Source organism: Schistocerca nitens, chromosome 4 (genome assembly GCF_023898315.1).
Source record: "Schistocerca nitens isolate TAMUIC-IGC-003100 chromosome 4, iqSchNite1.1, whole genome shotgun sequence".
Classification (NCBI taxonomy): domain Eukaryota; kingdom Metazoa; phylum Arthropoda; class Insecta; order Orthoptera; family Acrididae; genus Schistocerca; species Schistocerca nitens.
Genome location: NC_064617.1, coordinates 221,978,179 through 221,992,211, shown reverse-complemented (window position 1 = coordinate 221,992,211; position 14,033 = coordinate 221,978,179). Strand labels below are relative to the sequence as shown.

General features: G+C 45.0%; 1 protein-coding gene across 1 annotated transcript in view; it reads right to left on the bottom strand.

Annotated features, from left to right (window-relative positions):
* Window positions 1-14,033, bottom strand: part of LOC126252221 (dynein beta chain, ciliary) — a 769,797-nt gene that overhangs the window by 672,010 nt on the left and 83,754 nt on the right. Inside the window, exon 9 of the mRNA XM_049953092.1 lies at window positions 8,389-8,673. Within this exon, the coding sequence (XP_049809049.1) occupies window positions 8,389-8,673 (285 nt within the window). The remainder of the gene's footprint in view (window positions 1-8,388; window positions 8,674-14,033) is intronic.

Sequence of the window (14,033 nt, the reverse complement as noted above, 5' to 3'; positions counted from 1 at the left end):
TAGGCTGATGCCGATAAGTGCAAAGATTAAATTACGATGTAAAAACACTTCGCAAACTTATCAAAACACAAGGTGGTTCCATTACAATTAATTTATGCGCTGCATTTTCCCAGAACTGTAAATACAGTTTACAGTAACAACACTGACAAGTGTTTACTGCAGGTTGTATCCATATAGTAGTAGGAGTAGTAGTTTATTCATCTAAAGACAATTTACATGGAATGTATTTCGTCAGAGTATATATATGTACAGTATCCTACAAATACAAGAGTGCACAGTACCCTTAACAATCTTAAATTAAAATTACACCCACAACTTTGATTAACTACGTAAAAGATATTTTTCATCGAATACTTAACCGAGAGTTAAATAAAAACACGTAACAGTTGTAACACTTCTTTACAAAATACTAATTCAGATCATAGCAAACATATGACTGAAAATATTATTGACATTAACTATGGCATACATTGTCAATATAGTACATGAATATAATTATTTACTACCAGGATGTTGAAGGTGCTCGTTTACACTGTAATAGCTCAAAAATGGTTCAAATGGCTCTGAGCACTATGGGACTCAACTGCTGTGGTCATAAGTCCCCTAGAACTTAGAACTACTTAAACCTAACTAACCTAAGGACAGCACACAACACCCAGCCATCACGAGGCAGAGAAAATCCCTGACCCCGCCGGGAATCGAACCCGGGAACCCGGGCGTGGGAAGCGAGAACGCTACCGCACGACCTCACTGTAATACCTATTGGTCATTAAAAACCCCAACACTGTTTCCGTAAATGTACGCAGTTTTTTTATTTCTGTTATAAGTGCTGGAAGTTTGTCATACAATTTTGTACATTGTTTGTATCTGTGCAGTAGCCTTGTTTACTCTTTTGACATGGATGTCATTGCACGTTCTTGTATTATATGAATGCTGATCTGAGTTGGTTATGAAATATACAGTGCACCATTTCACATTAATTAGACATGTTTGTATGTAGAGGAATAGTAAAGGTAGAACATTTAGCTGTTGAAATAACTGCTTGGAGGATGTTAGTCTTGAACTGTTGGTAATTATTTTAACTACTCATGTGTGTAGTGTGAAGATAGTTTTTAGATTTGTCGTATTATGACACCAGAAACTGAAGCCATAAGAAACAGCAGCTGAATGCAAGCAAAGTAGACAGTTTGCTACACTGTTTACTAGACACATTACTGATTACATGTAGTGCAGAGCACGCGGAACTTAACTTGCTAGTGAGATAGTGGGTGTGGGCAGTCCATTCTAAATTTTCATCTATATAACACCTAAAAAACTTATGACAGCTACTCTCTCAACTAATTTATTTTGTACTCTCAGGTCCAGGTCATTTTCTGACTTTGTTTTCCAGATGATAAACGGGTATTCGTTGGACGAATATATTATACTAGAATTGACATGTGATTACATTTTCACGCAATTTGGGTGCATAGATCCTGAGAAATCAGTACCCAGAACAACCACCTCTGGCCGTAATAACGGCCTTGATACGACTGGGCATTGAGTCAAACAGAGCTTGGATGGCGTGTACAGTTACAGCTGCCCATGTAGCTTCAACACGATACCACAGTTCATCAAGAGTAGTGACTGGCGTATTGTGACGAGCCAGTTGCTCAGCCATCATTGAATAGACGTTTTCAGATGGTGAGAGATCTGGAGAATGTGCTGGCCAGGGCAGCAGTCGAACATTTTCTGTATCCAGAAAGGCCCGTACAGGACCTTTAATGAGCGGTGGTGCATTATCCTACTGAAACGTAGGGTTTCGCAGGGATCGAATGAAGGATAGAGCCACGGGTGGTAACACATCTGAAATGTGGCGTCCACTGTTCAAAGTGCCGTCAATTCGAGCAAGAGGTGACCGAGACGTGTAACCAATGGCACCCCAAACCATCATCCCGGGTGATACGCCAGTATGGCGATGACGAATACACGCTTCCAATGTGCGTTCACCGCGATGTCACCAAACACGGATGTGACCATCATGATGCTGTAAACAGAACCTGGATTCATCCGAAAAAATGACGTTTTGCTATTCGTGCACTCAGGTTCGTCGTTGAGTACACCATCGCAGGCGCTCCTGTCTGAATGCAGCGTCAAGGGTAGCCGCAGCCATGGTCTCTGAGCTGACAGTCCAACTGTTCGTGCATATGGTTGTTGTCTTGCAAACGTCCCCATCTGCTGACTCATGGATCGAGACGTGGCTGCACGATCCGTTACAGCCATGCGGATAAGATGCCTGTCATGTCGACTGCTAGTGATACGAGGCCGTTGGGATCCAGCACGGCGTTCCGTATTTCCCTCCTGAACCCACTGATTCCATATTCTGCTAACAGTCATTGGATCTCGACCAAAGCGAGCAGCAATGTCGCGATACGATAAACCGAAATCGCGATAGGCTACAATCCGACCTTTATCAACGTCGGAAACGTGATGGTACGCATTTCTTCTCCTTACTCGAGACATCACAACAACGTTTCACCAGGCAACGACGGTCAACTGCTGTTTGTGTATGAGAAATCGGTTGGAAACTTTCCTTATGTCAGCACGTTTTAGGTGACGCCACCCGGCGCCAACCTTGTGTGAATGCTCTGAAAAGCTAATCATTTGCATATCACAGCATTTTCTTCCTTTCGGTTAAATTACGCGTCTGTAGCACGCCATCTTCGTGGGGTAGCAATTTTAATGTAGTTTTTGAAATATTTAAATGACAATGACAGACGGATCTGTGATTAGTTTTGCATTGTCTATGTCGTTCGTACTAGCTAAGACTTGGCAGTAGAAGAGATGTGTGTGATGGTAGTAGAGATGAACAAGTGCTCATGGTTCTTAATGTACGCAGTTTAGAGCCCATGTTTGCTTGAAATTTCTTTCCTGTTTTGGTCCACACTAAATAATTTTTTAATATGATGTATTCTGGGAGAGACGAGTACACGGATGAGCCAAAACATTATGACCTCTGCCCAATGCGAGGTCATGTGCTGCCTGATGGCACTGAGGGCACGTGATGTGACTGGTAAATGTGAGTAGCGAATGAGCGGAGCAGAGACGGATGGGGAATCACTCTAGCGACGATAAGTGGCGCAAATGCGGAAATACGCCGTCTTATGCGGCTGTGACAAAAGCCAGACTGTTGTGACCCAGTGTCTGGGAGCGAGCATCTCGGAAACGGTGAAGCCGATCGGCTGTACGCGTGCTGCCATCGTGAGCATCTATGGAAAGTGCTTGGAGAATGCTGAAACCACGAGCAGGCAACAAGAAGACGGACGCTCATACCTCAACCCAGATAATAGGGATCGGAGGCTTGCCCACTCGCTAAAGCAGGCGGTCATTTGTGGCAGATCAGACGACAGAGTACGGTGCTGCCGCAGGCACCAGTGTTTTGGAGCACATCGTGCAGCGCACGATGTTTAACATGGTGTTCCGCAGAAAATGACCCTTACGTGTTCCTATGGTGACCCAACACTTATGATTACAGTGGGCATGGAGTGATCGAGACTGGACCGCGGATCAGTGGAGTCGTGTCGCCTGGTCGCATGAATCCAGTTTATTCTTAAATTAAGTTGATGGTCGTGTCCGTATACGCCGTCTTCCAGGCGAACGGACGCAGGCCAGTGGGAGAGGGAAAACGTAAATGTCGTGTGGTGAGGGCCTCCCGTCGGGTAGACCGTTCGTCGGGTGCAAGTCTTTCTATTTGACGCCACTTCGGCGACTTGCAGTTACTTCTGTAAAATATCTGGAGTATGCTTTCGGAACGATTTGAAGCGGAATGATCATATAAAATTATTTGTTGGTAAGGCGGGTGCCAGGTTGAGATTCATTGGGAGAGTCCTTAGAAAATGTAGTCCATCAACAAAGGAGGTCGCTTACAAAACACTCGTTCGACCTATACTTGAGTATTGTTCATCAGTGTGGGATCCGCACCATGTCGGGTTGACAGAGGAGATAGACAAGATCCAAAGAAGAGCGGCGCGTTTCGTCACAGGGCTATTTGGTAAGCGTGATAGCATTACGGAGATGTTTAGCAAACTCAAGTGGCAGACTCTGCAAGAGACGCGCTCTGCATCGCGGTGTAGCTTGCTGTCCAGGTTTCGAGATGGTGCGTTTCTGGGTGAGGTATCCAATATATTGCTTCCTCCTACTTATACCTCCCGAAAAGATCACGAATGTAAAATTAGAGAGATTCGAAGGTGCACGGTGGCTTTCCGGCAGTCGATCTTCCCGCGAACCATACGCGTCTGGAACAGGAAAGGGAGGTAATGACAGTGGCACGTAAAGTGCCCTCCGCCACACACCGTTGGGTGGCTTGCGGAGTATAAATGTAGATGTAGATGTAGATGGGCATGAAATGATGATGATTAGGACAACACAACACCCAGTCCCTGAGAGGAGAAAATCTCCGACCCAGCTGGGAATCGAACCCCGCCCCTTAGGATTGACATTCCGTCTTGCTGACCACTCAGCTACCGGGGGATCGCGGTGGGAGTGGTATTATGTTACGTCGATATTCACCTGGGCTTCCATGGGTCCTGTGTAGTAATCGAAGGCCCCACGACTGCTGTGGACTACGTGAACATTGAAACTTCCTGGCAGATTAAAACTGTGTGCCGGACCGAGACTAGAACTTGGGACATTTGCCTTTCGCGAGTAAGTGCTCTACCATCTGAGCTACCCAAGCACGACTCACGACCCGTCCTCACAACTTTAATTCCGCCAGTACCTTGTCTCCTACCTTCCAAACTTCACGTTGTTGTGGTCTTCAATCCTGAGACTGGTTTGATGCAGCTCTCCATGTTACCCTATCCAGTGCAAGCTTCATCATCTCCCAGTACTTACTGACACCTACATCCGTCTGAATCTGCTTAGTGTATTCATCACTTGGTCTCCCTCTATGATTTTTACCCTCTACGCTGCCCTCCAATGCTAAATCTGTGATCCCTTGATGCCTCACAACATGTCCTACCAACCGGTCCCTCCTTCTTGTCAAGTTGTGCCACAAACTCTTCTTCTCCCCAATTCTATTCAATACCTCCTCATTAGTTATGTGATCTACCCATCTAATCTTCAGCATTCTTCTGTAGCACCACATTTTGAAAGCTTCTATTCTCTTCTTGTCTAAACTATTTATCGTCCACGTTTCACTTCCATACATGGCTACCCTCCATAGAAATACTTTCAGAAACGACTTCCTGGTGCTTAAATCTATATTCGATGTTAACAAATTTCTCTTCTTCAGAAACGCTTTCCTTGCCATTGCCAGTCTACATTTTATATCTTCTCTACTTCGACCATCATCAGTTATTTTGCTCCCCAAATAGCAAAACTCCTTTACTACTTTAAGTGTCTCATTTCCTAATCTAATTCCCTCACCATCACCCGACGTAATTCGACTACATTCCATTATCCTCGTTTTGCTTTTGTTGATGTTCATCTTATATCCTCCTTTCAAGACACTGTCCATTCCGTTCAACTGCTCTTCCAAGTCCTTTGCTGTCTCTGACAGAAATACAATGTCATCGGCGAACCTCAAAGTTTTTGTTTCTTCTCCATGGATTTTAATACCTACTCCGAATTTTTCTTTTGTTTCCTTTACTGCTTGCTCAATATACAGATTGAATAACATCGGTGAGAGGCTACAACCCTGTCTCACTCCCTTCCCAACCACTGCTTCCCTTTCATCCCTCTCGACTCTTATAACTGCCGTGAATATTATTTGGGACCACCTGTAACCCCTTATGTCTGATGTCTTCCCCAACAGCGATGGCACCTCCCAGCAGGATAACTGTCCATGCCACAAGGCCAGAATCGTGCTACGAGGGCTATGCAGAAAATAGGGAACGTTTCCGTCTGACGCCGCTAGGAGCGCGTCGATCGCGTATATCTTGGTATGTGCGTGCTCGGCAACAGGGGAGATGCCCGTGGACCTAGTGCCGTCTGCTCCTTCCCCACCTCCCGTTGGGGAGATCAAGCTGCAGGGGAAACAAGACGAAGAGACCGGCAAGCCCCAGGGGAAAAAAAGAAGTGGCCAATTCCGGCACCATACCGTTTCCAGACAGTAACAACATGCCGCAGGTACTGAAGAAGACTGCCATCATGTTGCGGTACCGGAGCTACAACGCCCACAAGCACCCCTACCTCTTCGCGCAGGTCGAAGGGAAACGGAAGCCAGGCCGTTCGAACTACGTGGCGGGTATAGAACAATCATGTTCGAATTCGTCAACAAGAAGGACCTACACATCATCAACACAGACCCTGTCTTCACGCCGTGCGACTGGGACTTCATCCTGGAGGACGCAGTCACCCGGTTACGGAAGGAGGTCCGCGATGGAGAGCGGAAGCTGTCAGCGGAGTTCGAGACCGCGCTAAGCATCATGCGCGACGGAAAGAAGAGTCAAAACGCCAACTCCCACCGCTAGCATGCCTGCATGCTGGCAGTTAGGAACCACCACCAGTACAAGGGAGGACAAACCACAACGCCAGGCTTCATCTATTCAACCGGCAAGGAACAAAGCAGGATCAGCTTTTAAAAGCATAAACTCCCATACCTCTGGCCAAGGTAAAGGCCCGTCTGTTAGAGTCAGCGGCAGGTCAGTCGGCATCCATCCGTGACAGCGGGAACATCTCTGCGCGTCTAGTGTTTTGGATATTGGAATTTGAAATGTGCGCTGCAATCGAAAATCCCGCCAGTTGTGGGGCGCGGCCTGTGATACGATTTTTGTTCGCAAAAAACCTAAAACCTATAGAAATTTACCGTGAACTGTGCGAAGTGTACGGAATCAACGTAATGAGTGAATGTTTCGTCCGGAAATGGTGCATTCGGTTTAAAAATGGCCGAACCAACGCTCATGATGAAGAGAAGAGTGGACGCCCGAGCATTGTGACTAATGATCTTGTCGCTAAAGTTGATGAAACGATTCGTGAAAACCGTCGTTTCACAGTAACCGAGCTTTCACGTTCTTTTCCACAAGTTTCGCGGACTTTGTTGTTAGAAATTGTCACTCAAAAGCTAGGCGAGCGGTTCTAGGCGCTTCAGTCTGGAACCGCGCGACAGCTACAGTCGCAGGCTCGAATCCTGCCTCGGGCATCGACGTGTGTGATGTCCTCAGGTTAGTTAGGTTCTAGGGAGCTGATGACCTCGGATGTTAAGTCCCATAGTACTCAGAGCCATTTGAACCATTTGAAAGAACAGTGAATGGGGGCAACGTTGACATTTCTGGAGGCCTACCACGAAGATGGTGATTAATTACTGGATCGAATCGTAACTGCTGACGAGACTTGGGTGAAACACGTCAGTTGCGAGACAAAATTACAGTCCATGGAGTAGGGGCACACAAGATCACCCCAAAAACCAAGAAAATGTTTGCAAACCTTGTCAGCAAGGAAGCTGATGGCGACAGGGATTTGAGATAGAGAAGGTGTGCTTCTTATTGATTTTCTCGAACGCCCTTAGCCTTAGAAGAGCAGTTCAAAATAAAAACGCTGAGGAAAGCTGACATCCAAAATTTTGTTTCTGCACGACAATGCCCGACCTCACACGGGAAACAGCACCAAAGAACTCCTTAATTCGTTCAAATGGGAAATTTTCCTTCTTCCGCCCCACAGCCCCGATCTTGCACCAATCGACTTCCACTTGTTTCCTAAGATGAAGAACTGGCTTGCAACGCAGCGCTTTGATGACGACGCAGAACACCATGCGGGAGTGACTCACTGGCTGAAGTCTCAGGCTGCAGAATTTTACGACGAAGATCTTTCAAAGCTTGTCCACTGCTATGATAGGTGTCTCATCTGTGGAGGCTACGTGGGAAAATAGTATGTCAGTCACTCTTTCAGATGTACCGTATATAATAAAATGTATTTCTTGTACTTAGTTTTTTTTAAATGCCAAAACGTTCCTCTACTTTTTGAATAGCCCTCGTATAATGATGAGCACGGTAGTGAATTCTCCTTGATGGTTTGGCCATTAAATTCGGCTTATCTGATTCCGATGAAACCCAAGTGGGGCGCTATCGGACGCCAGCTCCGGACGCTCAAAGCAACCGCCCGAGAAGCGTGTGACCTGTGCTTAGGTACCTGGTGCTACAAACATCTGGAAACCTATCAAGTACTCGTCGAATCCATGGCACTCATTTGGTGCCACAAACCTCTGGAAACTTATCAAGTGCTTGGTCGAATCCATGACATGTAGAATCACTGCTGAATAGCGTTCCAGAGGTGGACCAACACGCTTTTAACTAGGTGGTCATAATGTTTTGGCTCATAGCGTACAAGAACAGCTAAAGGAAAGCTGGCAGTGCTCAGATTATGGATATGCAAGAGGAGCGCTGCAGCTTGGGAAGAGCGGCCACTGCCCACCTTGAAGACGCTCTCGAGGTTCGCGCAGTCGTCGAAGGCCTGGCAGAAGACAGCGGCGAGCCGGCGGTCCAGGTCGCAGATCCTGGCGGTGAAACCGGCGTAGTCGCGCGTGAACGATGCGTCCTCCGGGTCGAGCGCGTCGTACGACTTGGCGCCGAACTGCACCAGCAGCTCGCTGAACTCGTGGTACACGCCGCACACCTTGGCCGACAGCGTGCGCCCCTTCATTCCGCCGATCTCCACCTTCTCCAGCTTCAGGAACTCCACCACCGTGTCGAAGAAGTGCTGCGGGCACCAGCGCTCTGCTACCACGTTTGTCTCACAGATTGACGCCATCGCTGGTACCAACTATCAGTCTGAGGTTCAAACGGATAATTCAAAACATCAGTCGGGAAGAAACCTGCAACCAGGCACATTAATTCCGAAGGAATAATTTATTTTCCCAAAACTAGTTTGGAGGCTAGGCTCATCACCAGACTGCCACATATACACTACCTGATCAAATGGTTCAAATGGCTCTAAGCACTTTGGGACCTAACATCTGAGGTCTTCAGTCCCCTAGACTTAGAACTACTTAAACCTAACTAAGGGCATCACACACAGCCATGCCCGAGGCAGGATTCGAACCTGCGACCGTAGCAGCAGTGCGGTTCCGGACTGCAGCACCTAGAACCGCTCAGCCACAAAGGCCAGCCACTATCTGATCAAAAGTACCCAGACACCTATTGTTGTTGTTGTGGTCTTCAGTCCTGAGACTGGTTTGATGCAGCTCTCCATACTACTCTATCCTGTGCAAGCTTCTTCATCTCCCAGTACTTACTGCAACATACATCCTTCTGAATCCGCTTAGTGTATTCATCTTTTTGTCTCTCTCTACGATTTTTACCCTCCACGCTGCCCTCCAATGCTAAATTGGTGATCCCTTGATGCCTCAGAAAATGTCCTACCAACCGATCCCTTCTTCTTGTCAAGTTGTGCCACAAACTCCTCTTCTCCCCAATTCTATTCAATACCTCCTCATTAGTTATGTGATCTACCCATCTAATCTTCAGCATTCTTCTGTAGCACCACATTTCGAAAGCTTATATTCTCTTCTTGTCCAAACTATTTATCGTCTATGTTTCACTTCCATACATGGCTACACTCCACACAAATACTTTCAGAAACGACTTCCTGACACTTAAATCTATACTCGATGTTAAAAAATTTCTCTTCTTCAGAAACGCTTTCCTTGCCATTCCCAGTCTACATTTTATATCCTCTCTACTTCGACCATCATCAGTTATTTTGCTCCCCAAATAGCAAACCTCCTTTACTACTTTAAGTGTCTCATTTCCTAATCCCCTCACCATCACCCGACTTAATTTGACAACATTCCATTATCCTCGTTTTGCTTTTGTTGATGTTCATCTTATATCCTCCTTTCAAGACACTGTCTATTCCGTTCAACTGCTCTTCCAAGTCCTTTGCTGTCTCTGACAGAATTACAATGTCATCGGCGAACCTCAAAGTTTTTATTTCTTCTCGATGGATTTTAATACCTACTCCAAATTTTTCTTTTGTTTCCTTTACTGCTTGCTCAATATACAGATTGAATAACATCGGGGAGAGCCTACAACCCTGTCTCACTCCCTTCCCCACCGCTGCTTCCCTTTCATGCCTCTCGACTCTTATAACTGCCATCTGGTTTCTATACAAATGGACACTAAAAGGGGGGGGGGGGGTGTCACACTAAACCTTTATGGTGGCTTGAACTCTGCTGAGGACACTTTCAGTCAGCTTGTGGAGAAATGGCAGACCAATCTTCCTCAGGCGCGAGAGCAGAGAAGGTAGTGATGTTAGATGCTGGGGTCTGTAACGAAGTCGAGATTCTAACTCATCCCAAAGATGTTCCATTGCGTTCAGATCGAGACACTGGGCAGGCCAGTCCACATGAGGAATGTTATTGACCCCAAACTATTACCTCACATATTCTGCTTTATGACAGGGTATACCATCATGCTGATGCAATCATCGTCTGTGAACTGTTCCTCCTCTGGAAGCAGTACACAGTGCTGTAAATTGTATTGATATTCTTCCGAATTTAGTAGTTTCTTACTGCATAAGAAGGGGATCACACCCCCACCAAGACAAACACAACCAGACTGTAACACTACCTCCTCTTTGCATTGAGGTAACCACGAGTTTAACGGATTCTCATATAATCCATTTCCACTGTTCTAATCTTACCCCTAAGTTTTCTCGTTTGAAACCACATCTCTACCGCATATACACTGAGGTGACAAAAGCCATGGGATACTGATATGCACATATACAAACTGTGGTAGTATCGCGTACATAATGTATAAAAGGGCTATGTATTGGCGGAGCTGTCATTTGTTCTCAGGTGATTCGTGTGAAAATGTTTCGACCCGATTGTGGCCGCACGACGGAAATTAACAGACTGTGAACACAGAATGGTACTTGGAGCTAGACGCATGGGACATTCCATTTCGTAAATCGTTAGGGAATTCAATATTCCGTGATCCACATTGTGAATACTGTGCTGGGAATACCACATTTCAGGCACTGTCTCTCACCACGGACAACGCAATGGCCGACGGCCTACACATAATGAACGCGGGCAGCGGTGTTTGTCAGTGCTAACAGACAAGTAACACTGCATGAAATAACAGCAGAAATCAATGCGGGACGTACGACGAACGATCCGCTTTTTTGATCGGCCATAATACACTTCAAGAAGAACATGAAGTGTGTTATGACTGATCAAAGTCTTTCTTCGACAATATAAGCTGTGAAGCAGTAGAGAGAAGTAAAGGGCGTTCACAAAGATCTGATTGGAGGACAGAACTTAAGCTGAACTCTGAAACATCTGGGATAGTATCAGCACGCCGGGGCTGATTTAGAGGTCGTGGTTATTACAACAGAGGTGGTTACAGAGGTCACTACCGCAACAACTTCAGAGGCCAAGGATATGGGATACTAGGAGCTAACCGCAATAGAAACAGCTCAACAAACATGCAACAGACACCAGCTCCAATTGCAAATAGTACGCCTCCCAGAGAAGTTACTGTCCAAAGTAACTAAAACAGCGAAGACTTAACCCTTGTTTGAAGCCAGAGGTGGCTCAGCAGTCTGTATTGAAGCACTGAATAAAATGAAATTAAGCATTTAAATAAGACTGCGGAAAGAAATTTATTTAGTTGTTAAATACATGACCATTCTGTTGTATTAAATACACTATCATGAATTGCCTTTGACTAATAACTGACAACTTGTAAAATTATTTTTAATTTTTGTTTTGTCACTAAAAATAGATGTAACTCAATGTTTGAAGAACAGTTATATGTTTCAACATTTGAGTGTCACAAGAATACACACTTCAGAATATTTATGTGGCAGGTCAGTTCTGATTATGAAGTAAAAATTATGCAAATACTGTGAATTTAAGGGAGACGAAAGATTTTCTTTCTGAAAGTTGGGAGTTATGCAGTCAACTTGTGTATTTTTGTAATAAATTTTTTCAAATGACGGATTGATAAATGGTGCTTGTAAGAAATCTCAACTTTAAGTAGTAAGTGGATTACAATGTCAGATTAACAAGAGGTTTTACTTAATGTTGTGCTGAAAGTACAATCCAAGAGAAGATATTTAGTTTCTGTACCTTTATTTGGTGACAGTTTGGACATGCATTCACGTTTTCTTTGCTGCATGAATAGTAACTTTTTGTTTGAAATGTGTGTGGTGGATACACACTTGGGCCTGCAATGAATAGAAGTTAATGTCATTTCCTCTGTTTCTCCCCACCTTAAAATTGGTTTAAAGTGTTGTGAAGTGAAAAAGTTGGAGCAGGCTCTTGTCTATCAACTTTCAAAACGCATGTACATGTTGATCCTGGGCTCGTGACCATATCGGTTGGACCCCAGACCACTGGAAAACCGTTGGCTGGTCAGATGAGTCCAGATTTCAGTTGGTAAGAGCAGATGGTAAGGTTCGGGTGTGGCACAGACCGCACGAAGCCATGGACCTAAGTTGCACTCTGCAAGCTAGTGGTGTCCCCATAATGGTGTGGCCTGTGTTTACATGGAACGGACTGGCTCCTCTGGTCCGTCTGAATCTATCATTGATTAGAAATGGTTATGTTCGGCTACATGGAGACCATATGCAGCCGTTCATGGACCTCATGTTCTCAAACAACGACGGAATTTTTATGGATGACAATGCGCCATGTCAATTCAAAAGAATGATCTGGCCACCCATATCGCTCGACATGAATCCCATGAAAAATTCATGAAACATAACCTAAAGACTGGAAAATTGCTCAGTTCACACCAATACTCAAAAAGGTAAGTAGGAGTAATCCGCTGAATTACAGGCCTATATCACCAACGTCGATTTGCAGTAGGGTTTTGGAACATATACTGTATTCGAACATTATGAAGTACCTCGAAGAAAACGATTTATTGACACATAGTCAGCGCGGTTTCAGAAAATATCGTTCTTGTGAAACACAACTAGCTGTTCATACTCATGAAGTAATAAGTGCTGTCGACACGGGATGTCAAATTGATTCCATATTTTTAGATTTCCAGAAGGCTTTCGACACCGTTCCTCACAAGCGTCTTCTAACCAAACTGCGTGCCTACGGAGTATCGCCTCAGTTGTGCGACTGGATTCGTGATTTCCTGTCAGAAAGGTCACAGTTCGTAGTAATAGACGGAAAGTCATCGAGTAGAACAGAAATAATATCCGGCGTTCCCCAAGGAAGTTTTATAGGCCCCGATCTATATTAACGACATAGGAGACAATCTGAGTAGCCGTCTTAGATTGTTTGCAGATGATGCTGTCATTTACCGTCTTGTAAAGTCATCAGATGATCAAAACGTCTTGCAAAATGATTTAGATAAGATGTCTGGTGCGAAAAGTGGCAATTGACCCTGAATAAGGAAACGTGTGAAGTTATTCACATGAGTACTAAAAGAAATCAGCTAAATTTCGACTACGCGACAAGTCACACAAATCTGAAGGCTGTAAATTCAACTAAATACTTAGGGATTACAATTACAAATAACCTAAATTGGAACGATCACATAGATAATATTGTCGGTAGAGCAAACCAAAGACTGCGATTCATTGCTAGAACACGTAGGAGGCGCAACAGGTCTACTAAAGAGACTGCTTACACCACGCTTGTCCGCCCTATTCTGGAGTATTGCTGTGCGGTGTGGGATCCGCATCAGGTGGGACTGACGGATGACATCGAAAAAGTACTAAGAAGGGCAGCTCGTTTTGTATTATTGCGAAATAGGGCATATAATGTCACTGACATGACACGTGGAGTGGCAATCATTAAAACAAAGGCGTTTTTCGTTGCGACGAGATATTCTCATGAAATCTCAATCGCCAGTTTTCTCCTCCGATTGCGAAAACATTCTGTTGGCACCCACCTACATAGGGAGAAATGATCATCACGATAAGAGGAAAAAGGGCTCGCACGGAAAAATTTAAGTGCTTGTTTTTCCCGCGTGCCGTTCGAGAGTGGAACGGTCGAGAGACAGCTTGAAGGTGGTTCATTGAATCTTCTGCCTGGCACTTTAATGTGAATAGCAGAGTAATCACGTAGATGTAGATGTAGATGAGAGGTC